The 25,288-nt window shown below is 43.2% G+C and overlaps 1 protein-coding gene across 1 annotated transcript; it reads right to left on the bottom strand.

The window, feature by feature from the left end:
* Positions 1 to 5,735: 5,735 nt before the first annotated feature.
* On the bottom strand, positions 5,736 to 22,852 carry LIPF (lipase F, gastric type). The gene is made up of 10 exons (XM_041729172.1): positions 22,823 to 22,852; positions 19,851 to 19,966; positions 19,555 to 19,672; positions 18,537 to 18,735; positions 17,863 to 17,972; positions 12,972 to 13,108; positions 11,312 to 11,458; positions 9,131 to 9,202; positions 8,210 to 8,281; positions 5,736 to 6,241 (listed from the first exon to the last, which is right to left on the bottom strand). The coding sequence occupies exons 2-10, from the start codon at positions 19,953 to 19,955 to the stop codon at positions 6,005 to 6,007; spliced, it is 1,197 nt and encodes a 398-aa protein (XP_041585106.1). The 5' UTR covers positions 19,956 to 19,966; positions 22,823 to 22,852; the 3' UTR covers positions 5,736 to 6,004.
* Positions 22,853 to 25,288: the final 2,436 nt, after the last annotated feature.

Raw genomic sequence — 25,288 nt, 5'->3', positions numbered from 1 at the left:
TTACATCCCACCTCTGTACGTGACAGGCACTGACCTCGCTCCAGTGACACAAATTGACCAGTATAGTGACAGTGAGCTGGGCGGTCTGGCGCTACTGAATCTATTGGAATCCACTAATTGTGTTCACTTCAATAAAGACTAGTGCATTGTTGGAATTAGTCGGGAAACCTCAAATTGAGGAACTTTAAAAAAATGTAAGTGCTCCTCTTAAAGGCTGGGCTCACAGATACGGCAAGTTAAGTGAAGGAGCCTTGGTTTGGAGAGCCAACTGGGTGATACAATAGATGAGAAGGTGGGAAGAGTAAGCAGGCCAACCAAATGAGTGCAGGAAGAAGAAGGAATTTTCTAGATGCTTTTCTGTCTGGGAAATACACCTTGAAATAATTACATCAGAGGGTTAAAATGCAGAGAGATATAATTCATCCAGAAGCAAAATGCATAATTATTAAAAATGAAATAATCAGATAAAGGCCAGCTGGTTCCTAAGATTGGCTCTAACTTGGCTCCATAATTGTGTATATAGATTTTGGCTTTCTGTTTTTATTACTATGACTTCATCAGTTTACTTAGAGATAATCAGGCTTTGAAGAACTAATTTATGCTAACCAAGATCCCAGAAAAGACCTGATAAACCAGAATATCAATGCCTTATGTGTGCAGAGAAATTACTGGCTATGTAGTAGATCAGGCACTGACATTGGCTGCTCTATGAACTTCTTTTTTTTTTTTTCTCTCTATGAACTTCTTACTGAGCAGTTATTCTATCTTGCAGGAGCTTTTTTTTACAAAAAAAATTATTATTATTATTTTAAGTAGGCCGTGGGCCTAGTGTGGAGCCCAACGTAGGGCTTGAACTCACAAACCTGAGATCAAGAGTCGGACACCCAACCAACGATGCACCAGCAGTTATTCCATCTTGAAGCTAAGTTATTAGAAGAAGATTGTCTGGAACATAAGAGTAAAGAGAAATGATCTTAATAGATGGTGCCTAATAATCAGTGATTTGATTGAGTGCTACCATGGACATACACTAGGGATATTAGAATGTCTGGCATAGAGAAGCAGCACGATAGATAATTTGTTCAATAAATGAATATAGAAATCCTTACAACTCCATGAAGTAAGTATTTTCATTATTTCCACTGGAGGAAACAGACTTGGAAAGATAACACCTTTTTCCATAAAATAAATTGTTAATCTACACTTGAACCCAGTTCGCATTGACTTCCTAGTTCATGTGTACAACAACTGTATTATTCTGCTTTCTTGAAAATGTATATATTCTTCTCTACCCTACCTGCTAATCTCTACAAGAGTACACTCAGTTTTAGGTTCCCAAATACCCCTACTTACTGTAGACCTTATGACGTCACCATGTTATGATACCTTAAATTATTTTACAGTTTATTTTAGCTTTAATTTAATATCTTTGATGAAGTTTTGGACTTGCTGCCATTAGTAGCAGCCTATCTGAAAACTACTTTTTAGGGAGGGATATTTGAACAGAGAGCTCATCTATCTATCTATCTATTTTGATTTGTTTTTTTGAGCACTGCTTTCAAAAGAAAATTCTAGAGTAACATCTCACTTGTATGCCTTATATGTTTTTCCCTGTTAGCTTAGATTATATATGGCTTTTACGATCTTTGAGTTGGACTAGGACAATGCCCAAGTGAAATACAGCAAAGCAGGTGAGGTTTGCACCCTGAGGTTCAAATCCCTTCTTGTACCTTCAATATCTTGCTCTCTTGACTATTCCTTACCTCTACTTCTTTCTAATATATTTTTTGAAGATTTTATTTATTTGAGAGATAGTGAAAGAGAGACAGAGGGAGAGAACGAGGGTGAGTAAAGGGAGAGGTAGAGGATGAGGGAGAGAATCCCAAGCAGACTCTGTGCTGAGCATGGAGCCTGACCTGGGGCTGGATCTCATGACCCTGAGATCACGACCTGAGCTGAAACCAAGAGTCTGACGCTCAACCAACTGAGCCACCTGGGTGCCCCTCTTCTTTCTCATCCTAATATCTATCCAGCTACTTCTACTTTCTTGCACACTTTCAAGGACCTATTACATTCAGCTGGCATTTTTCTCTCACCAGACGAGTGTAGAGTCTAGGAACTCAGTTATCCTGTATTACTCTGAAGAAGGCTTCACAAAATCCTCAGCAGTTCTCCTCATTTCTTCCCTCAGATAACTCTAGAAACATTTAATTTGGCAACACAACAGAGCTATTTATGTCAGCTTTGTGCAGCAAAAAGAGAAGAATACTTGGATTAGGGTATGTGGATTCCAGCCCTGGCGGTGCCAATTTTATTATGTTTATTAAGAGACTCAATCTCTGTGAATCTTAATAGCCTTACTGGAAGAAAAAGTGAGTAGTTGCTTAGATATTTTAATTTTAAAATACCATAGTGTTTAAAAATAGAGTCATATTATTTCTGGTAAGTTTTAGATGACAGCATACTTCTCTGTTCATTTATAACTCACATGCGAGTTATGTGCAGGACAGAGAAACCTACTTGCGACCTCAAAATAAATTAGGAAGGATTTTGGAGGGGAATGTGAGCAACAATATGAAGATGCAAGTTAAGAGGTATATTTGAGACATAAGAAATAGATTATTTGACTAGAATTGAGTTTACTGGTTAAAGTATATGGAGAAGAGATATTATAGATAAGTAACTCTAGATTTATGAGGAATTGGGATGGTAGGTTGAGGAATTAGAGGTTAAGAAATTGAAGAATTTGGGGTATTAAATACAGAGACTAGACAAAGGAAGACCATTCAAGATGCTACTACAACAGATCAAGGATTATGTGTTCACAGATATTATGCTAGAGAAGGAGATGAAGAGCTGATATTTAAAAAAAAAATTGACAGAGAATTAATATGAACATCTGATGTATTTTTATCTTAAAGATTTTATTTAGTTTTTATTTATTTAGAGTGAATGGGGGAGGGGCAGAAGGAGAAGGAGAGAATCTCAAGGAGACCCCACAAGGAGCACAGAGGCTGATGCAGGGCTCAATCTCATGATTCCGGGGTCATGACATGAGCCAAAATCAAGAATCAGACACAACCGACTGAGCCATCCAAGCACTCCATGATGTAGTCTATCTTTAAAAAATTACCTGGCTCTCTTCATTGCTAAAAGCCTGAAAGCAATGGCCAATCCAGTAACAATGATCACCCTCACTAGTAGAATATGGCTTCTTAAAAGAAGCCAGGACTTCTTAGAGAAAGAATTGACCCCAGAGCAGGAGAGGCAAATGCACAAGACGGCAAGTCAGAAGGACATTGGAGCCATTCATAGAGGCTCTCATAAGCAGTAGAAGGGAATACTTTTAATATCGCTAAGAATAAAAATTGCATTGAATTGAAACACATCAAATATGCAAAAGAACATGAATTTATTATGAGACTAAAAGAAGGGAAATTAATTTTGGAAATTGAAAAAAAGGAAAGAATCATATATTTTGGGGAGCCAAACAATATAAGATGAAACTTTTCTCCTATGGAAGCATCCCAGCTAATAAATGAAGGGAAAAGTGATTCGGTTAGACTATCATTGTTCCCTAACCCCTGGTGAACAACTGAATCTGGGTCCTGCAAAGACATGGATGGCTACTGACATCCTGAAAGATGAGCAGTTCTGCATTATAATTTTCATTCTAGAAAAACAAAACATGGTTTATGAAGTAGCTTTTCCAAAAAAGATCTCACCGTGATAAAGGTTATAACCTACAAAAATGGTTCTTAGCAGGGAGGATGGATGGTTTTTCCCTTAAGCTGATATTTGGCGATGTCTGGAGACATTTCAAGTTGTCACTAATTCTGTGTGTGCTGCTAACATCAGGTGGGTAGAGGCTGAGGATAAACCCTAGACGGCCCAGGATTATCTGGGCAAAATTATCTGGCAAATAAAATGTCAAGAGTGTTGGGGTTAGAAATCCTGGCTTATGGGAGATGTTAAATACTAGTACTGGAACATAACCAGCAAAATCTCGATGTTGTGAAACCACAGGCCCAAGGTTTCATTAACAACAATAACCAAAAAATTCAAGAAATAAAAAGAAAGGGGACAGATGACCTGTAGACCTAAGGAGATAGGAGGCAGATCAACCAACAAAAGGTGAAGTGCTTCTTTGAGTTCAGATTCAAACAAACTGTAAAAAATTTTGACATTTATGAGACAATTGGAAATCTCAACACTGACTGGATGTTTAATGATATAAAGAAAATTTTGGATGTGATAATGGTTTTATTATGTTAAAAAGAGAGCTGATCATCTAGAAGCACATCCTGAAATACTCAGATGAAATATGTCATGTCTCAAATTAGCTTCAAATTAATACAGGAGCAAGGTAGCAGCTAGAAAAATAAATCCTTGGAGGTCAGCTGGTGTGTTGGCAGTTCTGATGTAGGAACGGGAGCTCTTAGCGGAGCTTCTGTGGGAGCAGACACATTTAGTTGTGTTCAACAACTAAAACCAAAGCTGCCCATGTTTGTTAAATGCAGACCAGAGGGTGGTAGTTCGCTGGAAAAGTGACTGCGCTTCTCCGGAGGCGGCCGCGTGGATGAAGCGTCTGACTCCTTGCCCAGCTCCACCTCCGTGGGTATTTGTCACTCGTCTCTGAGAGTCTCCAGACTTAAAGGCTGCCAGCAAAGTTCACTGAAGTTTTGAAGTAAGGACTTTTAAATGATCTTCTTTTAGCAATTTCTTGTTGTCACTTTAACAATAAAGGGGGTAAATAAACAAGAAGACTTCAGACGTTCTAGCAAAGCTCGAGGGGCATGACCCTGTGATAAGAATCCTTAGCAGGTTGTTGTGACTACTCACCATGCTCCGGATACTAGTGAGTACAAGACACCCTCGATCTCACGTATTTCATACATTAAACCCTACCCGTAGCATGATATGTGTGACCCAGAATGCATAATTCATAAAACATGAGGTCACAATATTACAGGATTGATAAAATTTCTCAGGTTAGGCTGTGCTTCATGGAGATTCTGGAAGTTTGGAGGAGCCATTTTTTTGAGGGGAGGGGCATGTACCCACTGGTGGCAGTTGTATCTTCCGACTTACGTGGTCAGTGGAATGCTTCTGGCCCCTGTGGCTGCCAGAACGGTGGCAGGGATGTAAGCAATCTTTTGATTAGCCGTTGCATGTTTCAGGGGCCGAGGTCCAGGGATACGGAGTGGAACAGCAGGAGGGATGGAGCATACACGCTGCACCCTAGTTTCCAGAACCAGGGCTGCCCTGTTGCCTGTTGCTCCTTTCCCTCTTGGAAGTAAAAGTGAGCTGACCTTAATTGAGCTGATACCTTAATTGGCTTTTCATGAGGTCAAATATGCAAAACAGCAAGTAATATCCCCAGTGCACAGAGGGAGAGGGTGAGCAACGTACTCAATCTCAGCCATGCACCCGGGGTGTCAGTATTCAATCCCAGGACCGTCTTTTGGCCACATCTGTGACTCACGTCTCACAATCTGTGTTGGGTTTGGCAGGGAATGGAATGGGAGGACTGGAAGAGACATTCCACTGCCCCAGGAAGGTGTACTTTCAAGTGTTTCCAGATTCATCTTGGTGAAAAATAAAAAATTTAAAAATGATTTTATTTTATTAAGTATTTATTTATTTATTTATTTATTTGAGAGAGAGAGAGAGAGAGAGAGTGTGCACGCACAAGCAGGGGGGAGCAGCAGGAGGAGAAGCAGACCCCCCCACCCCGGGCAGGGAGCCCAGACGCAAGGCTCCATCCTAGGACCCCGAGATCATGACCTAAGCCGAAGGCAGACACTTAGCCGACTGAGCCACCCAGATGCCCCAAATTTATTATTTTAAATTCAAAATTACTAACGGAAAGATTGTTGATGCTAACACATTTCTGAAATCAAAATTATAGGAACAATCACCGTGTCTCAAACATGTTAGAAAACCACGTGTGAGAAAAGAACGTATTTTGGAACAATAAAAGAATAATTCCTTAAATCTAGAACTACTTATTATCTGTTCCCATCATGGAAACAATTTCATTGTAAACCGCTTGAGGGGCATCCATGGCCCAGATAAAGTCCAAGTGATTGTAAGGAGGAATCTTCCTGTGGTAAATGAGATTGGGGAGCTTGGAAAGCAAAAGGTCAACATCGTGAGGGTCGGCCAGCAAGTCGTTGCCACCGTTCCACACTGCGATTGGCACATGCATGTCTGTCAGGTTGTAGTAGGGAGGTGTGCTCTAAAACACAAGAGAGGGAAAAAAAAATAAAACACCAGAGAGGAAGAACCCGGTTTTTACAGGTGACCGCACTTTAAACCCCAATACTTTTTCTTTGGCCAGAGGCTATGACATTGGCTGATGATTTTTTTTTATTGAGATGCAATTGACATAAACATTGTGTTAATTTCAGGTGTGCAACATAATGATTTAATATATGTACGTGTTATGAAATAGTCGCCGTAATGAGTCTAGGTGATGCCCATCACCCACGCGTGGTTATAATGTTTTTTCTTGTGATGGGAACTCTGAAGATCCGCTTTCTTGGCAACTCCCAAATATACAATACAGTTTTGTAAATTGTCACCATGTTGTACTCTACATCCTCAGGATGTATTTAGTTTATAAACTGGAATTTTGTACCTTTGGACCACCTTGACCCAGTTCATCCACCCAGTATCGCTCACCTGTGACAACCACTCATCTGTTCTCTGTCATCTATGAACTCAGCCATTGTTTTTGTTTTCAGATAAACAAAAACATGTAAGTGAGGTCATACAGTATGTGTCTTTCTCTGACTTATTTCACTTAGTATAATGCCCTCAAGTTTGATGCGCATGGCATGGTCGAGTTTTATAAGTAGATTTCTACCAGCGATTGCCCAGAGACAGTCGCCTTTATCCATAGAGCAAAGTAGCTGCGATAGGTTTTAGGTCAGTGCTTTTCAAACTTAAAAGTGCCTGTGAATCACCCGGGGATCTTGTTAAAATGAAGATTCTGACTCAGTACATCTGGAGGAGGAGCCGGGACTCTGCATTCTCGGTGATGCTGGCGCTGTTGGTCCCGGAACACGCCTTGAACAGCAAGGCTTTCGATAGTAATTCTTATAAATTAAAAACTTAGATTTCTACCCAAGCTCAAGGAAGTGGATTTGCTTGGATCGTAACGGTAATAGACTGTCTCTACCCAGACACTCTAAAGTATGATCTTGAAATGCCTTGAGTCATTTATTTTGGCTTTGTATTGATTTACCAGTATGGTCAGTTGGTAGGCCAGTCAGTTCACTGAAGGGGTCGTATTTGTTGAATGCTTACCTGATTTTGCTAATGATCAGATAAAATTCTGATAGAAACTATCATCAGTCCCATTTGCTCTTTCTAAATCACCATTTACACATAGATTTTAAGGAGGTTTATGAAGCAAGACAAGGGAATAAGTAAGGAATCACCAATTTTACCATTATCGACAGAGAATTTTGTTAGTAATGAGAATTACTAATCCAATATACTAAGTTTTCTATATTTCTATATTCCCATCTTATATAATAGCCAACTCATCATAGCAAGATATTTCATCATATATAATTTTCCATAATATTTTAACACTTCACCATAGTGGAGGATATCCATAATAATAAACCTACTTTCCTTTATTCATGCTCCATTGTTCAAAGAGTTTTCTAAATGCTACCTTCTGGCTCTTAAATTAGTGTCACTGCTCAGTTAGTTGAAGACCATCCTGTGCTGTTTTTTGGCTTGGCCGGAGGGAGGGTGGGCTTGGGATTTGTTATTCCAGGTCCTCTAAGATAAATGCCTCTGATTCCTGGTAGTAGAGCCCAGTAGAAAGGTAGATACAAAGAAAGTCTGTGTCTGGGGAGTTTAAGGAGGCGATGGTTGGGGGGGAAAGTGTTTTCAACAATGTTTGATCTGATGAGGTGTCTTTAAAGACATCAAAATGTCACAAAAGTGGGGGGCAAGGGGGACCTTCTTCTCTACACAGTGCAAGGCTATGGGAGAAGGGAGACGGGCTGATATCTGCATGATGAAGGGATTCCAGGGAAATTACCGCCTACTTTCTAATTGCCTTAAAGATGAGTCTGGGCACCAACATTCCTTTGGAAAATATATGCATGGTCATCGTAATTTCACCTTTAGCCTTTTATAGGTTTGCCTTTCAAAATGTGAACAACGTCAACGTGAAGAAGCTTACCTGATGATAGTGCATCATGTTCTGAACTGGGCTTCCCCAGTCAAAAGCTTGGAATTTCCCGGACTTAACAGCCTAGTGCAGAGAAATGAAGAACACGAGTAAATAAAACCTTTCCTTGCCATGTGGCAAACAAAATTCGAATCCTTCCATTTAGTTTACTTGCAATTCAAAAAATTTTTGAAAAACATTCTTCCCCTTCCAAAAGCTAAGACTATTGTTCACCCAGGACCAGGTACTTGTGCAAGTTTAAATGTGGCTTTGCCTGAAATAATTTTTTTCTCATGAGCCGAGTCATTAAAAGTCCCTCATTTCTTTGCTGCCCAAAGTGACCATTTTCATAAGATTTTATTTTTATTTTATTAGAAAGAATTTTTTAAAGGATGATACAGAGGGGAGAGGTAGAAGGAGAGGAAGAGAGAGAGAGAATCTGAGGCAGATTCCACATTCAGTGCAGACCCTGACCCTGGGCTCCACGTCACGACCCCGTGATCATGACCTGAGCCAAAAATGAGAGTCAAAAGCTTAACTGATTCAGCCACCGAGATGCCCCTTATAGGATTTCCATTCATGTGGATTGATAGTTATTTTCAGCCGGCAGCCACATACTAAAAAAATTCCCTGCCAGGAACACCTGGCACTATTATAAGACTGTGCTTTAGGTAAAGAGCCAGGGGCTCAGGCACATGGAAGAAATTTTATTTTTATTTTTTCATTTTAAAAATGTTATTATTATTCATGAGAGACACAGGGAGAGAGGCAGAGACACAGGCAGAGGGAGAAGCAGGCTCCCTGCAGGGAGCCTGACGCAGGACTCGATCCCAAGACCCCGGGGTCATGCCCTGGGCTGAAGGCAGATGCTCAACCGTTGAGCCACCCAGGGGCCCCACAAAAGAAGTTTTAACAGCATTTGAGATATGATACCTGGGACCAGTGGAGCACGTTCTGAACCGATGTTCCTGCTGGATTATGTGACAGATACACATCCAAGCGACTCTAGAAAGCAAATGCACACGCATGTATATTTGTTTTCTTAAAAACAGCTAAGATTTACATTTCTCTGGTCCAGGTCAAGTGCCTAAGGGTAGCATTTACCAAAGGACACGAGCACCACAGCTCCATGCTGCTTTAGAGCTCGCAAAGCACACGTGCATGAGCCAGTTGGGTTTGTATCCACTCAATGAGGACAGCTCATCACCCTTTCTATCAAAAATGGGACGCGGGGCTCTGGGAAGTTTAGAGAAACGTCCAATGCCATGCAGTTCATATTGGGGTAGCGCCAGAGAATTTAATCTGGATCTCTAACTTCTTAGCTTTCTCTCTCCTCTGCCCAGGTGCAGAGTGCAGTAAATATAATGTCCACACACAAGCCTCTTGCTTGGCAGCCCTATACGTGCATATGTAATTATAGATACGTACGTACACATCATGTGTGCGATAGTCGGCACACGTGTATAGGACACATACCATCCTAGTGCTACCCTGCTATCCTAGAAGTGCCCTAATCCACATGGATCAGATTCCGGACGACAACCTGAAATCCGTCTCTGCTGTATAGACTAGTTCGTAGTGGATCTTGGTGGCTCTGTGTAGAAGGATCATGGATAGAGTTGAACAAATTGACTATCATCACAGAAGAACGAAGTATCTCTCCACAGAATTTTCATGCAGAAGGATGAAATCGCTAATCTCCTTGGCTCCTCTTGTCTCTATTTTACTATGATTTTTCCCCAGAAGGCTCTTATGGACTCAGTGCAGTAATAAGGGCTGCGCTTTCTTAGTGTGACAAGGGTAGATGGCTCCGTCCTTCCCACATACAACATGACAGACGTTCCCAGAGCCATGGAGATGGAGAAAAGGATGGGACTTTAATTCACTACCCAAAATAGAACCTAAGGAAAGTTCCCTTTGTTCATCTATGTTTTAAAATATCCACAGATTCTGACCAGCATTGGGAAGGAGAACGGGATGTCCTTGATTTCCAGGAGGGCAGGAACGTCTCTGCTTTCACCGTTCTGTTCCCAGTAGCCACAGCACTTAGGAATGCCCCATAGATACTGTTTAGTGAGGAGGCACCTGGAGGTAGCATAGACCTTCTTATCAATAAACTTGGTTTCCTCAGGTATTCAAGGGTCTATAACTAAACTGACAATGTTGAGTGAGGATCATTTTCAATGTATAATAGTATTAGTAGCAAAGCATATGTTATTACAACGAGCTATATGCTTTGAACTAGGTTCTATATGCTTGACACACATTTGTTCACTTCATCTCCACAATAATACATTTTGGGGACAAGGAAACCAAGACAGATGAGTCGTGACTCAGCTCCAAAGACAGGATTCAAACTTAGGTCCCTAACCTGAATCCATGTTCTTAAACTACTTTTGATACTGCGTTTTGTCACATATGTTTTATTTTTATTTATTTATTTATTTATTTATTTATTTATGTATTTATTGTCACATATGTTTTAAAACCCAAACCCAATTCAAAGCAAGTGAAACAGCCAGATAAAGTATATGGATGAAAGCTGACATCAATAGTTGCTCAGAAATAAATTTTATAAAATTTATGGAAATGACTATCAGCACTAAGAACATTTATTCAATGCTCAGACATTGGTGGAGGAGAATGTCAAAAATATCGTTCCATGAATCCCCTCACAGAATTTAAATGTTACACCTTAAGAGGTCAGGAGCGGGTAGTGCTCACTATCTACAATTTTTTTTCTACATGCTGTTTATTTAGGGGGAACTTGGTGCCAGCATGGAGTTGGAGGAAACGAAACTGGGAGCAATGATGTGACTTCTCTTGGGTTTGAACACAATTCTGAAGCTACTTCTACTTCTCTGGTTGGTTTTTGTTGTTGGTGGTGGTGGGTTTTTTTTTTTTTTAAGTCGGCTCCACACCCAGCATGGAGCCCAACATGGGGCTTGACCTCATGACCCTGAGACAAAGACCTGCATCAGATGGTTCCCCAACAGAGCCACACGGATGCCCACTACTTCTAGTTGTTTAAAGTACCATGTCTAATTGGTGGTAGGACAAGGCATCGAAATGTTGCTCAAAATATTCAGAATAGAAATGTCAATGCATACAAACCATGTTCAAGTTCTTAGTGTCAAATCCACAAATGATAAATAGGGCGTTGCTGCAGAGGAGATCCACCGTCTCACGGGTGCACACCTCGGTGGCGAGAAATTGATCGAAGAAGTGGTGTGGGTAGAATATTTTGTTCCCAAATATAAGCTGAAAAATAAAAGCATTGATAGAGGTTTGCAAAAATCAAGCAATGGAGAAGACCCATTAATTCGTCTGGTTGACTGGTTCAGGGGTGAATAGGCTAATGAGATGTTCATGACTCATCATGTCGCTTCGGGAATTCTAAATACTTTTCTCATTTAATTCCCACAATAAAGTTGTGGAGTGGACAGATGATCGACTTAGAATATTTATTGTTCCGCTGGGAACATGGTGGCTCCCGGGAAGTGTAAGGCCCAAGGGGTTACAGTCTAGTCGGGCAAATAAGCGTCATGAAATAAGATCATGAAACAACGTGGGAGACATGTCGTGAGTAAGAGCTAGATGCGTGACGTCAGCAGTGAAACACGAAAGGATCCGGAGCAGAATGGTGAGTCTGGGCCACATGGTCCGGAAGCCTCTGGAAAGACAACGAGCTGAGGTGGTCTGATTATTGAAAGTGTTTGCCTCAATTCTTATTGAGGGAGGTATCCCAGCTGTGACCCCATATCGCTCAAGAGGAGACAGGAGAGAGTCAGGGCCCTGTGCTGACTACAACTGGCTGGGCGGTTATGCACTGTACAAGCCGGCATCCTGCCCCAGGCCCTAAGCTTCCGATCGAGGTCCAACATTCGTTATCATCGGTTTTGAACCCGCTGTGCACATGGCCCATCACCAAAGCTGAGCCCGGTAGCGAATAAACACCTGCATCCACGGGACAGTAACTCTACCCAAGGTCATCACGTGCATTCACGCTTTGAACAAGAGCTTTACAAACGCGGTTTGACTGCAAGAGAAAGTCTCTTGGGTGCTCGACACACAGTCAGTTCAGAGCGAAAAGAAATGAATCATCCAGAACCACGGGAGGAAAGGGCATCCTGACTCCCCTCAGCCCGCAGGACAACGGTTCCCCCGAAGGAAGCGGTGTCCCGGCCCACGGGTGCTGGCTTCGGCAGGGGGAGAAGTAGGTGATCAGGTGCTGCAGAAGCACAGAGCATCCCCCCAACGAGCCCACGAGGCATGGCTTAGTGCATGCTCCGCGCTCGGGAGCCCCACGTACAGGGGAGCTCGGGTGGGGGGAAGGCTTGCAAAGCCAAGGGCCTTCCAGGGGCCTCCCCGAGCATTGCTTTCCCTCCTCCTTCTCCCCTTCCTTGTCCTTCCCTTTCTTTTCTATCCTTCCCCTTTCTGGTTTCCTTGGTGCAGGTGGTTGAGGCTTCTTCTGTGACTGCTTTTGTTCCTCTCCCCCCTTCCCTGATTGTGGTTTCCATACAGCTAGGGGGGAAACATCGGTGAAGGGGAGGAGCACTCTGGGCCGCTAACCCACAGAAGTGGGGAGATGCAGAGACAAAGGGGGATCCCGCCGGCTGGACGGGGAGTCAGCCAAGGTCGGAGAAATAAAACACACAAGCGCACATCTGCACCGTCGGCCGTGACCCTCCGCCAGGTGTTTCGTTCCCTTTCCATCACTGCGAGACACGCGGACAACTTGGGATCCGAGATTCGGTTACAGAGAATCACATACCTTGAAGAGGAACGAAGGAACGAGCATGAGTTTGTTTAACAGGGTTTGGGTGTACTTCACGGTGGCAACGGGAGCTAATGCATAGAAGGTTTTGATCCGTTTAGCCAGCTTGGGATTGGTGGAAAAGGCGATGAAACCTGAAACAGAACAACACGGGCCAGTGAAGAAGGCGTGTGCGTGTTTTCCGAGCGCGACATTATTTACTCTGAATGCCCTGTACGAAGGAGACGCTGACAGTCTCCGCTTGTTCGAAGAGATCAGATTTTAGTATCTTTGTTTTATTTTCATAGATTCTCTCTGGGAACATGAGGCTAGAACTTGTAAAACGTTATAATAAATTCTTTCATCTGACTGTAGAAAATAGGCCAACTTTACGATTCCCACGGGGTGGCAAAACGCTATTTATACTGCATGTAGGTCTTGAGGAGTTCAAATTCATGTCATTACAGTGAGATAATTAATCGGCATTTACTATGAGTAGGGTATGGAAGTGGGAAGATTAAAAACGTTTGAAATCTGACCAACTGAGATTTGAATCCTGGCTATGTGGTTTATTAGCTTTGTGACCTTGGACAAGTCACCTAAAGGCGAAGAGCCTCATTTCCCTCATCCTAAATATGGGGCTAATAGTGAGTGCTTCAGTAGGTTTTTTTGGGGGGGAACCAAACGAGGTGAATTATGGAAGGTATTTCCCAGGACACTAGGCACAGTGTGTAAATGCTGGGTAAGTGAGTAGCCACAATAATTCAAACATTTCAAACATGGTGAATATATTCAGCTCTTGTCTGTAGTTAATTCCCTTGTGTTTTTTTTGTTTTGTTTTGTTTTAGATTTTATTTATTTATCCATGAGAGACCCAGAGAGTGAGGCAGAGACACAGGCAGAGGGAGATGCAGGCTCCATGCAGGGAGCCCGACGGGGGACTCGATCCCAGGACCCCAGGGTCATGCCCTGGGCTGAAGGCAGATGCTCAACCGCTGAGCCCTCCAGGTGTCCCTAGAGTTACATGGTATTATGAACAGTAGCATATTAGTAGCCTGGGCTGTGAGCTAAGCTCTATATGGTCAAACTACATAGGACAATCTCTCTCCACGGTTAATAACATTAATTAAGACATTAATTAATTTTCCAGGCATTAAGAATGTCCTGGGGAAAAAAAAAAGATTTTCAAATGTAAACACCTACCTTGGCCTAATTCTACTTGAGGAAGAATGGTCTTTGCAAGGATCCTATGTTTGGGAAGGGATCCTTTACCTGCTTGCCCCAATCTGCAGATTTTCACCCAGAGGAAACAAGAATCACACATGAAGAGTTTGCAGGGGTGTCTAGAGGTCCCTGCACTGTCAGGACGGGCGACTTCTCAGAATATGCTCGCTTGCTCCCAATAAACAATCCTCTTTGAGACGTGATTCTAACAGGATACTTCTCCCACTTCTCAGTACGCGCGGAAGATTCGGAGATGCAAATTCAGAGCGGAAACACCTTCCAGAAATCTATGCATGCGGCAATAGCAATGACAAGTCCCACATCAGTGACAAAGAAGAATGGAATGTTCAAAGTTCAAATGACTCCAAAGAGCGGTAGTTTGGGGTCATTTAGTGTCAGTTCTACTCATCTCAATAAATCCTGGGAAATAGTTTGCCTTGCATCTCGAGTTTCATAACCCTGGATCATCGAGAGAAGTTTAAACTCTATTCGATGTGTGCTGTTTAAAAAAAGCAGCAGTGTGTCAAAAGTCAAGGCGGGGGATCCCTGGGTGGCGCAGTGGTTTGGCGCTTGCCTTTGGCCCAGGGCGCGATCCTGGAGACCCGGAATCGAATCCCACATCAGGCTCCCGGTGCATGGAGCCTGCTTCTCCCTCTGCCTGTGTCTCTGCCTCTCTCTCTCTCTGTGACTATCATAAATAAATAAAAATTTAAAAAAAAAAAAAAAAAGTCAAGGCGGATTTCCCTCCAAAACGGTGAAATTTTGGAAAGGTTTGAGAAACAGAAGGAGTCAATTTTAGTAATCTAGAACATCTCCCCCTTTTTAATAAAGGATTGTGAGGAGTTCCTGGATGGCCCGTTGGTTGAGCATCTGATTCTTGGGTCTGCTCAGGTCGTGATCTCAGAGTCGTGGGATCCAGCCCCCGAGGGGCTCCATGCTCAGTGGGACGTCCGCTTGAGATTCCCTTCCTGCACACGCATGTGCTCCCTCTAAAATAAATAAATAAATCTTCTGTTCTTTAAAAAAAAAAGGATTTTGAGTCAACCGTTGACCACGTGTGACTGATGCTGTGCTGTAACTGCCCAGATTCCTCTTCCTGCCTGAGGCCTTTGTCCAACCCCAGGGGCGGGGACGGTTGTGACTCCTCTCTGATTTCCCTTTTGCTCAAGAGAATCCAAGGTTGTCAAAGGATTCAAGGGAATCCCTTTCCCAGGGCACGTGTGCATCAAATGCTGGTCGGCAAGTCGGGAAAAAGGCTCGGCCGCCTAGTCCCAGTCAAGACTCTGAAGAGCCATCTCCTACAGCGTTGACGGGGCCTTCATGGGACGGTGTCACCTTCTCCCTCTGACTACTCTCGCTTCTCTGCCCTTGGCCCCAGAGGTGTTTGTTTATAGAACGCCCTGGATACCAATCCTCATCTCCCTGGGAACTGTGCCCAAGGCCTCACGGACCTTTTCCTTTAAAATTCTATAGGTAAGGGATGCCTGGGTGGCTCAGGGATTGAGCGTCTGCCTTGCACTCACATGGTGACCCCGGGGTCCCGGGATCGAGTCCCAGCACTGCTTCTCCCTCTGCCTGTGTCTCTGCCTCACTCTCTGTGTCTCTCCTGAATAAATAAGTAAAGTCTTTTAGAAAAAATAGGAAATGATTTTTAAAATTAAACTAAATTAAATTTTATAGGTGAGAGGCACCAGCGGGTCAGTCGGGTCAGTCGGTTGAATGTCTGCCTTGGGCTCAGGTCATGACCTCGGGTCCCGGGGTGGTTCCGGCTCAGAGCGGAGTCTGTTCCTCCCCCTGCTGGTGTGCTCCCTCACGTGCTGTCTCCCTCTCACTTTACATAAGTGAATAAAATCCTTAAAGTTCTATAGGTGCGATGCACGCACCCAGCCGCCGCTTCACCTGCTTCCCTGCGTAGACGTCTACACAGGGCTGCTCTGAAGGCTTGGCTTCCCACGGGCCAGGTCAGCAGCCACGGTGAGGCCTGCACAACACACGGACACACATCGTGGCTCCTCCCCGGTGGCCCTTCCCCCTCCCTCCGTCGCTCTCTCCGTCATGCTCTCGGGCTCACCTGGTGCAGCTGTCACCTGACCGGGCCTGTGCGGTTGTCCCTACACTCGACCTGCTGCCAAATCCCTCCCTGACTTCAGGCCACAGGACGCCTCGGCAGCCCCCTGCACAGTTGGCCTCCTTCTCCTTCTTAGAACTCATTCTCCCCCCGCCTCCACACCAGGTCCCCCGCTTCCCTCCCAGCGCTGTCACCATCGTGTCTCGCTTCTGCATCTGATTCCTCCCCATCCTCCAAAGTAAGGGTGGCCTGGGCCTTGTCCCTTGGGCTCCTCCTCTCTCCAGTCAGAATGTGCTCCCCTGGTCGTTGCATCCTGGCTCACGTACATTTCGGGGTTTTCAGTCCGGTCCTCTCCCCTGAACTCCAGATTTATATCACCACCTGACTGCGTAGCCCTCCACTTCGATTTCCAACGGGTGCCTGACAGCCAGCAGCCAGAAAACAGGGCCCCCGCCCTCCAGACCCTATAGAGCCCTTGTCACCGCCGACCCCTCGGGGCTGGGCATCCCCGTGGCTCCGGGTGCTCAGGCCACAAATCTTGTGTCATCCTGGACTCCTTCCCTTATACCCTGAACCTGATGTAGAGGCAAGTCATGTAGGTTCCACCTCCAGAACCCAACTGTGCACCCGCATCCGGGTCACTGCCAGGCCTCGAGAGGGTTACTCTGAGCCCCTCACTGGTTCCTCTACCCTGGCCTTTGTTCCTCACCAGCAGCTGGAGGGGATCCTGTCAATGGGGCCGTGTAACCTCTGATCCCGAGGAGGAGCCTGAGGTCGGATCCTGGAACTCCTGTCTTCAGAGCTGGAGTTCCCTGTGGTCCCCTTTGCACTCAGAGTGAGAGCTGAAATCCCTACCACAGCCCGAAAGCTCCGAGCTGTCCGGCCTCCTCGACCGCACCCCCACCTCGGCTCTTGCTTTGCGTCCAATGCAGCTACACGGTGAGGCACTTCATCCATCTCCATCCCTTGAACAGGCTGCAACCTCGGAGCCTGTGCACCTGCTGTTCCCTCTTCCCAGAGCGCAGTCTCTCAGGCATGCACGGTGCCCCCCACCCTCCCGCCCCAGGGAGTGCTGGTGCTGTTCTCGTCTGCACTCTTTGCATCCCCTCTGACGCTCCCAAACAGTCTGTCCTGATTTACCTGCTTCCCGTGGCATCACCATACCCAACCTACTCCATATTTTACTTTCTAATCCTTGTTACTCTCCGCCTCCCCCTAGAGCATACAGGGACAGAAAGCCTCATCTACCTTATTTATTGCTATGCTCTTAGGACACGTTGCGAACGCTCCATAATTGTGGTTGAATGGATGGAGTAAGTTCCGCCTGGAGGTCGTGAGGGTGTCTCAGAGCGTGGGCTCGGGTGGCTGGTTGCCTGAACTGGTGGCTCAGCTACCCAGTCCGTCTACCTGCGTCGCCTTGCACAAACTATTCACTCTCCCGTTTTGTTTCCCATACGTACAATAGGAATAATCATTGTCCCTATGTTGTGGGACTGTCATAACCGTTACTTTACGTGATGAACAGAAAGCAATTGACATGGCCACCAACATGCCGACATGGCCACTGGGAAGGGGTCCCCACAGGCCAGATCACCCACATCAGCTGTTTTTACCCACCAATGGTGGTGCCCTGGGAATGGCCAACGTAGTGTAGCTTGTCCTGTCCCGTTTTCTTCAAGATGAAGTCAATGGTGGCGGGAAGGTCATATTTAGCCATCTCGTCAAAGCTGCAAGAAGAAAAGGGACAGAATACAAGTGAATACATTTCCTCGTTATATTTCTAAAGGTCAAGCATTTCTATAGCCAAGCCTCTCTTTGGGAAATAGAAAACCAGGCTCTCGAAGCATCGCTGCTTCTAGGCCGTTAGTGTCAGGTGTTTGGGCAGGGGCTTCTTAGAACAGCCGATGTCATTTCTGAAGCAGAGCGTCCCAGCTGCCACTGGATGCAAATAGGCGGCGTCTGTAGGTGGGGATTCTTTCCATCGCTAAACACGAACGTCAGATTTAATGCTCCTGCGTGAGCCGCGCCAGTGCCCCAGCAAGGGAGTCACATCTCCCTCTCAGTCACTCCCCACACATCGCCTAGAACCATCTTTTGAAACGGGAAGTGGGCTTCTGCTACCCGCTTGTTGGAGACCTTTGGATCAGGATAAAAATCACCTGGTTTTTTCCTACTCAGAGCGTCATACGTTAAAACGGGACTGGAGCGGCGTTCGTGCTCGTGAATCCCCGTGCTTTTTCAACTCCATGCTTATTTTTAATTGTCCGTCTTTAATTGTCCCTTTTCTTTACCTGAAAGCCCAGAATTCAATGGAGTCTGGCGAGTAGTACAGATTCCTCCTGGCCCAGGTGTTGCCCCTGCTGTTCCCCAGCCACACGTCGTACCCGGCGTCGGCCAGGATGAAGGCCAGGCTGTTGTTGGGCAGGTTGGAGATCCAGTTTGTGGCTGATGCGAGCAAACCGTGTTGCAAAAATGCAACAGGTCTCTGGCCTGAGAAAGGAGATCGTATCCAAGCTTTATATACTCATTTCTCATTTTGACAAACATGAAGATGGAAATGGGCTTTCGGACGAGTAGAGTTCATCTGCTTGATTGAGTTGAATATTTGGATCTATTATCTGAATTATGGGGGGTGGTCTCTCAAGCGACAAAATGTATCAGACTGCGTTTCAAACATGTGCAGTTTACCGTCTGCCAATTATACCCCAGAAAGCTATTGAAAACCTTGTATTCGAGGGAAATTCAGCATGACGTCAGTTTCAGTGGATTGTGAGTGGGAAAGTGATAGGGATCCTGCTAACTCTACTCTTTTAGATTTCACGATTCTCCCACAATGAGAAGAAGATACGTTTTTATTTAAATCACCTCCATCTGTTTAGGAAACGAGCCTCAAGTCGCCTCCCCATCCTTCCTACTGCAACGCCCATCCTGGCTGACTTCCTGATACCCCAGGACTCGGTGTGGTTATTATTCCTAGAGCAAGTTTTCCTTGCCCTCCACTGGCTGAGCTGGGCACTTTTGCCAGAACTCCTGGTGTAATATCCTCTGTAGAGTGCTAGCTCTAGCGTTGCACTTATCACGTGTTATTATAACCATCTGGTCACGCATCTCATTGGCTTGATGGTGATCTCTCTGAAGATTGATATTAGGCTTTGTCACTGTTGCATTTCCAGAATGAGCAAGACTCATTATGTCATAGGGAGCAATGAAAGGAGGAAGGAAGGGAGGAAAGGAACATGGATGGAATGCAGGGAAGAAAAGAGAGAGGGTGAGAGGAAGGGAGAAAAAGGGAGGGAGAAAGGATTATACCTATATTCTCTGAATTTTTCCTCCCATAAGGAATTCTGTCGATCCCAAGGATATAACCGTCTTCGGTCACGACTTCATATTCCTCAGTTGGGTATCCCCAGTAGGTGATCATCTGACTCTGATGAGGAAAAACAAAGCTTTCTGTTTTAGCTGAGTTTTTAAACACATCTAGTAAGCAGATACTGTTAGCTGTTCTTGATCAGTCATGGAAAAGCTTCAATGCGCCACGATTCTAAGTCATGGCAGGAGCTCTTGGTTCTGTAGGATCCCCTCCCCCCACCCACCTGGGAACTTACTATATTCATGGTCACTTCAGGGTTTGTGGGATGTAATTTTCCAAATAAACCATGTGTGGTTCCAAGTGTAGATATCAAACTCGCCGCTGTTAATAGCAGCCACATTGTGGTCTTGCCTGAAACACAAGAGTAACGGGTGCCATGGGTATTAGCCCTTTACACTTTCATGATGCTTGTATTTTGTGCTAATTTGACCTTCATGAAAACTGTACAAAAGCTTAGGATTGATTATATTCTGTGGGGCAATGAACTGGGACGGGAGGATGGCCGCATAGGTGTTTAATGCCTCATGTGTTTTCACTCTACTCGATTCCTTTTAAGAATGGTTCTTACTTGGTTTTCAAGTCATATTGAGCACATCTTAATTGATAAAAATATCTTCAAATTCTCTGGCACTACATTCTATTATATTCTTGTTCTGCCTTATTTTTTAAGGTTTTGGCCAACTTATTTTAAGAGCCCAAAGTCCTGGGGGGGGGGGCATTGTGTGAACATTTGATTTTCCTAGATTCAGTCTCAATATAACACCCATTCCAACCCCTCATGATGTTTTTAATACAGCTTATAAATACTTATTAATCTGAGGTGATTATATGGGACAATTCCACTTCTGGGTATTTATCCAAAGGAAACAAAAAAACCACTAACTCAACAAGATATCTGCACCTCCATGTTCACTGCAGCATTATTTGCAACAGCCAAGCCATGGAAACAAACTAAGTGTCCATTGATGGATAAATGGATAAAGAAAATGTCACACACACACACACACACACACACACACACACACACACAAATACTATTATCAACCTTTAAAAAGAAGGAAGTCTTTCCATAGAGGACAATATGGATAGACCTCGAGAGCATTATGTTCAGTGAAATAAATCAGACAGTGAAAGACACATACCGTATGGTCTCACTTATGTGTCACATCTAAACAAACAAATCCCTAAACAAAAGCCAAACAGCTGAACTCATGGATACAGAGAATAGATTGGTGGTTACCAGAGGCAGGGAGGTAGAAAGGGAATGAAACGGGAGAAGGGGATTAAAAAGTATAAACTCCCAGTTATAAAACAGATGTCGGGGGGATATAATATACAGGATGGAGACTATAGTTAGTGTATTATATTTTTTAAGTTGCTAAAAGAGTAGATCTTAAAAGTTTTCATCTCAGGAAAAAATGATTCTGTAACTGTATGGTGATGGGTGTGAACTAGACTTATTGTGGTGATCATCTTGTAATACATACAAATATCGAATCCTTAATGTTGTAGACTTGAAATTGATATAATGTTGATCAATCATATTTGAATTAAAAAAGAAAAAGAAAAAATACTATAACACTCTCTCCCCACAGAGAAAAAAGTGAAGCAGATACATTTGTATTTATATGAAAAGTTATCTCAGATGGATTATAAAAACAAGGCACAGAATACAGTTCATTTGGTAGATGCAGTATAGTGTATGCGATACCATTTATGAAACTAAAAGCGCATCATTTGAAAAGTAAAACAAGAACACCATAATTATTAGGTTTCCTGTACCTATAACATAGTACACCCCAGTGACAAAATGTCCTTGCTATAAAATGAATGAATTTTTTGCTTTGAGTTACGTGAAAAACTGGATTGCTCAACTTAAAATTGATCAGCCTTGCTTGTCAACATGTGGTCCTTGAGGCAGCTGGTCAGCATTTTCTCTTGGACAATAAGGAATTCCCCATACACTCAGACTTACTAGAACTAAACTGATGTTCTTTTCCATTTTTACATCTTGATTGAAATTACAATTTTAAACTTTTTTCCAAATGGGCACTTTTATGGCCACTACTTTTCTGATCTTGTGATGCTAATTATCACTTATTTCTCAGCATAGACAAAATATTTGACATTAGATCCAGAACATCTAACCTCCCTTCTATGTGTAACCACCAACCACAAGTTTGAGAATCCTCAGATATTAAGTTGCTGAAAAAGCCTCAAGGGAGAAGAGATATTTTCCCTCAAATATTTGAAGAGACACCACGTGGAGGACAGTTTTAAATCAATTCATTTTTAGTGTGTAGGAAATAAGTCTTTCCATAAATATTTGCTAAGAAACTGCTAAGTGTTGGGGTCCTGAGTGGCTCAGTTGGTTAAGCGTATGCCTTCAGCTCAGGTCATGACCTCAGAGTCCTGAGTCTGAGCTTGGGGTTGGGCTTCCTGCTCAGCTTGGAGTCTGTGTCCCCCTTTCCCTCTGCCCCTCCCAACCACTCGTGCTTTCTCTCCTTTCTAAAATAAATAAATAAATAAATAAATAAATAAATAAATAAATAAATCTAAAAAAGAAAAAGAAACTACCAAGTATCAGGAACAATATTTGGTGGTCACACATGGAAAGATTTTAATTCCGCATAGTGAAGAGCTTTGTAAGACTTGGGTCATTGGACTCAAGTGGGAGTCTTTGGAAAGAGGTGATTTCTCAGTTGCTGATGTTTCAACAAAGGCATATAACCATTTGTCAGAGTTCATATCGAACACTTAGCATAGTCTCCAACCAACTAGAAAACCAGACTGAAGCTCTCAAGACCTCAATCTGACCCTCTGGTCCAAGAGTTTGGCCCTTTAGTTAGTGTAGGATTAGATAAAATAGTGTCTCTTACAAATGGATTTTTAACCATGTTTCTACAAAGATATTTTAGAAAGGGACAAACTTGTACATGAAGGCCAACCAGCAGTTTTTCAACATTCAAAATGCTGAATTAATAAGCAAATCTGTCATCTAGTAATTAATAAGTTCACATACAAATAAAAAAATCCAAGAATAAATAAGACCTTAGAAGAATGATCCCTAACTTAAATAGACACATTTATATTAAGATAAATATACAACAAATATGAACACTTTTTAAAAATGCAAGAGTTGTGCTATAGGAAATAATGAGTTCAATAATTCAAATATGAATTTTGCCCAAAAGAAGTTATACTCACGGTCTCCTCAGAAACAAGATTATGTTTCTCTTGAAGTGTAGTGTTTTGGTCAACGTTGCCTTTACTTCTTATATACAAAACTTTCCATAATGGCCAGGATTACTCAGCCACTGATTACATTTCCATAAATCTTAATATCTGGACATAATCTAAGTATCAGAGGACAAACCTAAAAATCAAATACCACATTGATTTTCACATATTGTTGAGTTAGCACCTTACCTTTAACTTCTAAGAACCACAAATATTGGCCAAAGGAGGTATGGCTAAAAATTATTTAGGGAGCATTGAAAATGATTCTTGATAAGCTTAAACATATAGAAAGTGTTGAACCAAAGGTATAAGGCAAAAGATTATGGAGTGAAGCCCAGATAAAGGGATTTCAGATGACAAAGGGCCTCCTCTTGTTCTTTAAAAATACAGTGCATAAACGATTCTGACTGGATACTTAAATGACCGCCTGCAAATGAATGTAATCAGCAAGGATTAGTGTGTTATTCTGGTCTTTGACCAGGGTCTCTAACTCACCAGATAATGATCTAGCTCATATATGAAACCCAGCCACTGCCCTTTAAAAACATATGGGTGGTGTCATTTTCTTCATATAAGATCATTATCTGGAGATTAAACAATGTAACTGTGTTAATAAATGACCCGGAAAATTAAAAAATGAGTCCTTCAGAAATACAAGTGATCCTTTGCAACCTTCACAGGCCCCTGTAGCTCACAGAGAGAGGGACAGGGAATCCTGCTTGGGCTTTTAAAAATAGTTTGCTGTGCATTAGGAATCACCATTTTTTAAGAAGTCCTTAAACTGCTGGCAGAAAGAGTGAAGGAATAACTGCTGCTGGAAAGCTATAACAGCAACTTCTCGCCAAGAACACTCATACAGCTGACTGGGTTTGCTTGCTTTGAATAAACTAGGAAAAAGTTAGGGTTTATCAAACGCCACATGTATTTGCATGTTTTTATGTTTCTAATATCTTGGCTTCACTGAACTCTAGTTGATTGTCATCTACTGTAAGAGATTTTCAAAAGGAGAAGACAGTGAGTGACACAGCCCGTGAGGGCCGGCAGGGATCAGGAAGGTTCTGGCAGCTATCCTAATGTCATCTGAATTTACCTCACCAGTGCATGACAAGCAGATTGACCGTGTTTCTCATGTCCTAGTTCGTGTGCATTTGAGCGGGAGAATGCAGGATGCATTCCCTTGGCCCTTTACTGTAGTTGGAAAGGATTTGGGGTCAGAGTGTGGGCATATATGAACACGAGCAGTCTTTTGAAGAGATCCGTGATTCCTGCCGTGACAATGCAGCCAAATGGCCAAACACTTCTTGATAAGTGTGACCTTAAATTCTGATTGGTTAGGGGTAATCGTGGCAGTCTTTGAAACTAGGAAAGGGGGGTAGGTTTCTGTGTGCTGGGCACATGAAGGGCCATGAGGAAGCATGTGCCTCCTTACTGCACCAGCCCCACTACTCTCCCTCAGCCTGCTCACTGTCCTTTCAGCCTTGCAACTGTCTTTCATGTACACACAGTTCTCAGCACAGCCTTCATTTCCCTGACACTGTTTATCATCTCTCAGCCTTGGGCTTGTCTGCGTTCTGTGAGCGTTACAATGGAATCCAAGGGTTATCCCTTTTGTACGACTTACTGATTGACAGGCTCTTTGTTAGATCTCTTGTCTTGGCCACAACACACACATGGAAACTCCTTAACTGTGGGGGTTCCACCTTGTTTAATCAACCTTCTATCCCCATGGCCTACCCCTTGCCTGGAAAAAAGTACATGATCCATAGCTATATGGATGAAAAAATGATTACAGGAAGAAAAAGAATTGCCAAATCATCTATACACATGCATGAGCATACCAAATACACTTTGTGATAGTAAACTACCCAATGGAGATTTAAAAATCTAGGGGGACTCCTGGGTGGCTTAGCAGGGCACCTGTCTTCAGCCCAGGGTGATCCTGGAGTCCTGGGATCAGGCCCCTTGCATGGAACCTGCTTCTCCCTCTGCCTGTGTCTCTGCCTCTTTCTCTCTCTTTCTCTGTGTGTGTGTGTGTGTCTCATGAATAAATGAATAAAATCTTTTAAAAATAAATAAATAAAAATCTGATTATTTCAATGCAAATCGAATGTAGAAAAGGATATTAAAATATACATAAGAAAAATATACATGTATTAATTTATTGCTACATCTTATTTTTTATGCCGATGATAAAAAATTTTACTAATGGTAACAAAAGGCCATTTACAAGCTACTGAAATAAAACACATGAGTTAAGAGTCATACAAATTGTTCCTTTGAAACCATCTTGATCCCACGATCTTGGGATGGTCATTATCAGAAACTAGTGATGCAATTAATGTTTGAGTCTTTAATTAGGACAAAGGAAAACATGAATCTGGTGTGAAAAGCATTTTTGGATGAGACTATAATGTTGAAAGAAGAGGTCAAGGG

This window comes from Vulpes lagopus, chromosome 14 (assembly GCF_018345385.1).
Source record: "Vulpes lagopus strain Blue_001 chromosome 14, ASM1834538v1, whole genome shotgun sequence".
NCBI classification, from domain to species: domain Eukaryota; kingdom Metazoa; phylum Chordata; class Mammalia; order Carnivora; family Canidae; genus Vulpes; species Vulpes lagopus.
The sequence above is the reverse complement of the archived record's forward strand: the minus strand, read 5'-3'. Positions and strand labels throughout refer to the sequence as shown.

What these genes read in the sequence shown, in the direction of transcription:
- LIPF (XM_041729172.1), bottom strand. Translation starts at nt 19,955, where the DNA reads ATGTGGCTGCTATTAACAGCGGCGAGTTTGATATCTACACTTGGAACC. An exon ending in TTCCTTCGTTCCTCTTCAAG is followed by an intron (nt 11,459 to 12,971) that starts GTATGTGATTCT and finishes TTTATTTTTCAG; the next exon opens with CTTATATTTGGGAACAAAAT. An exon ending in ACATGATGCACTATCATCAG is followed by an intron (nt 6,242 to 8,209) that starts GTAAGCTTCTTC and finishes CTTGTGTTTTAG; the next exon opens with AGCACACCTCCCTACTACAA.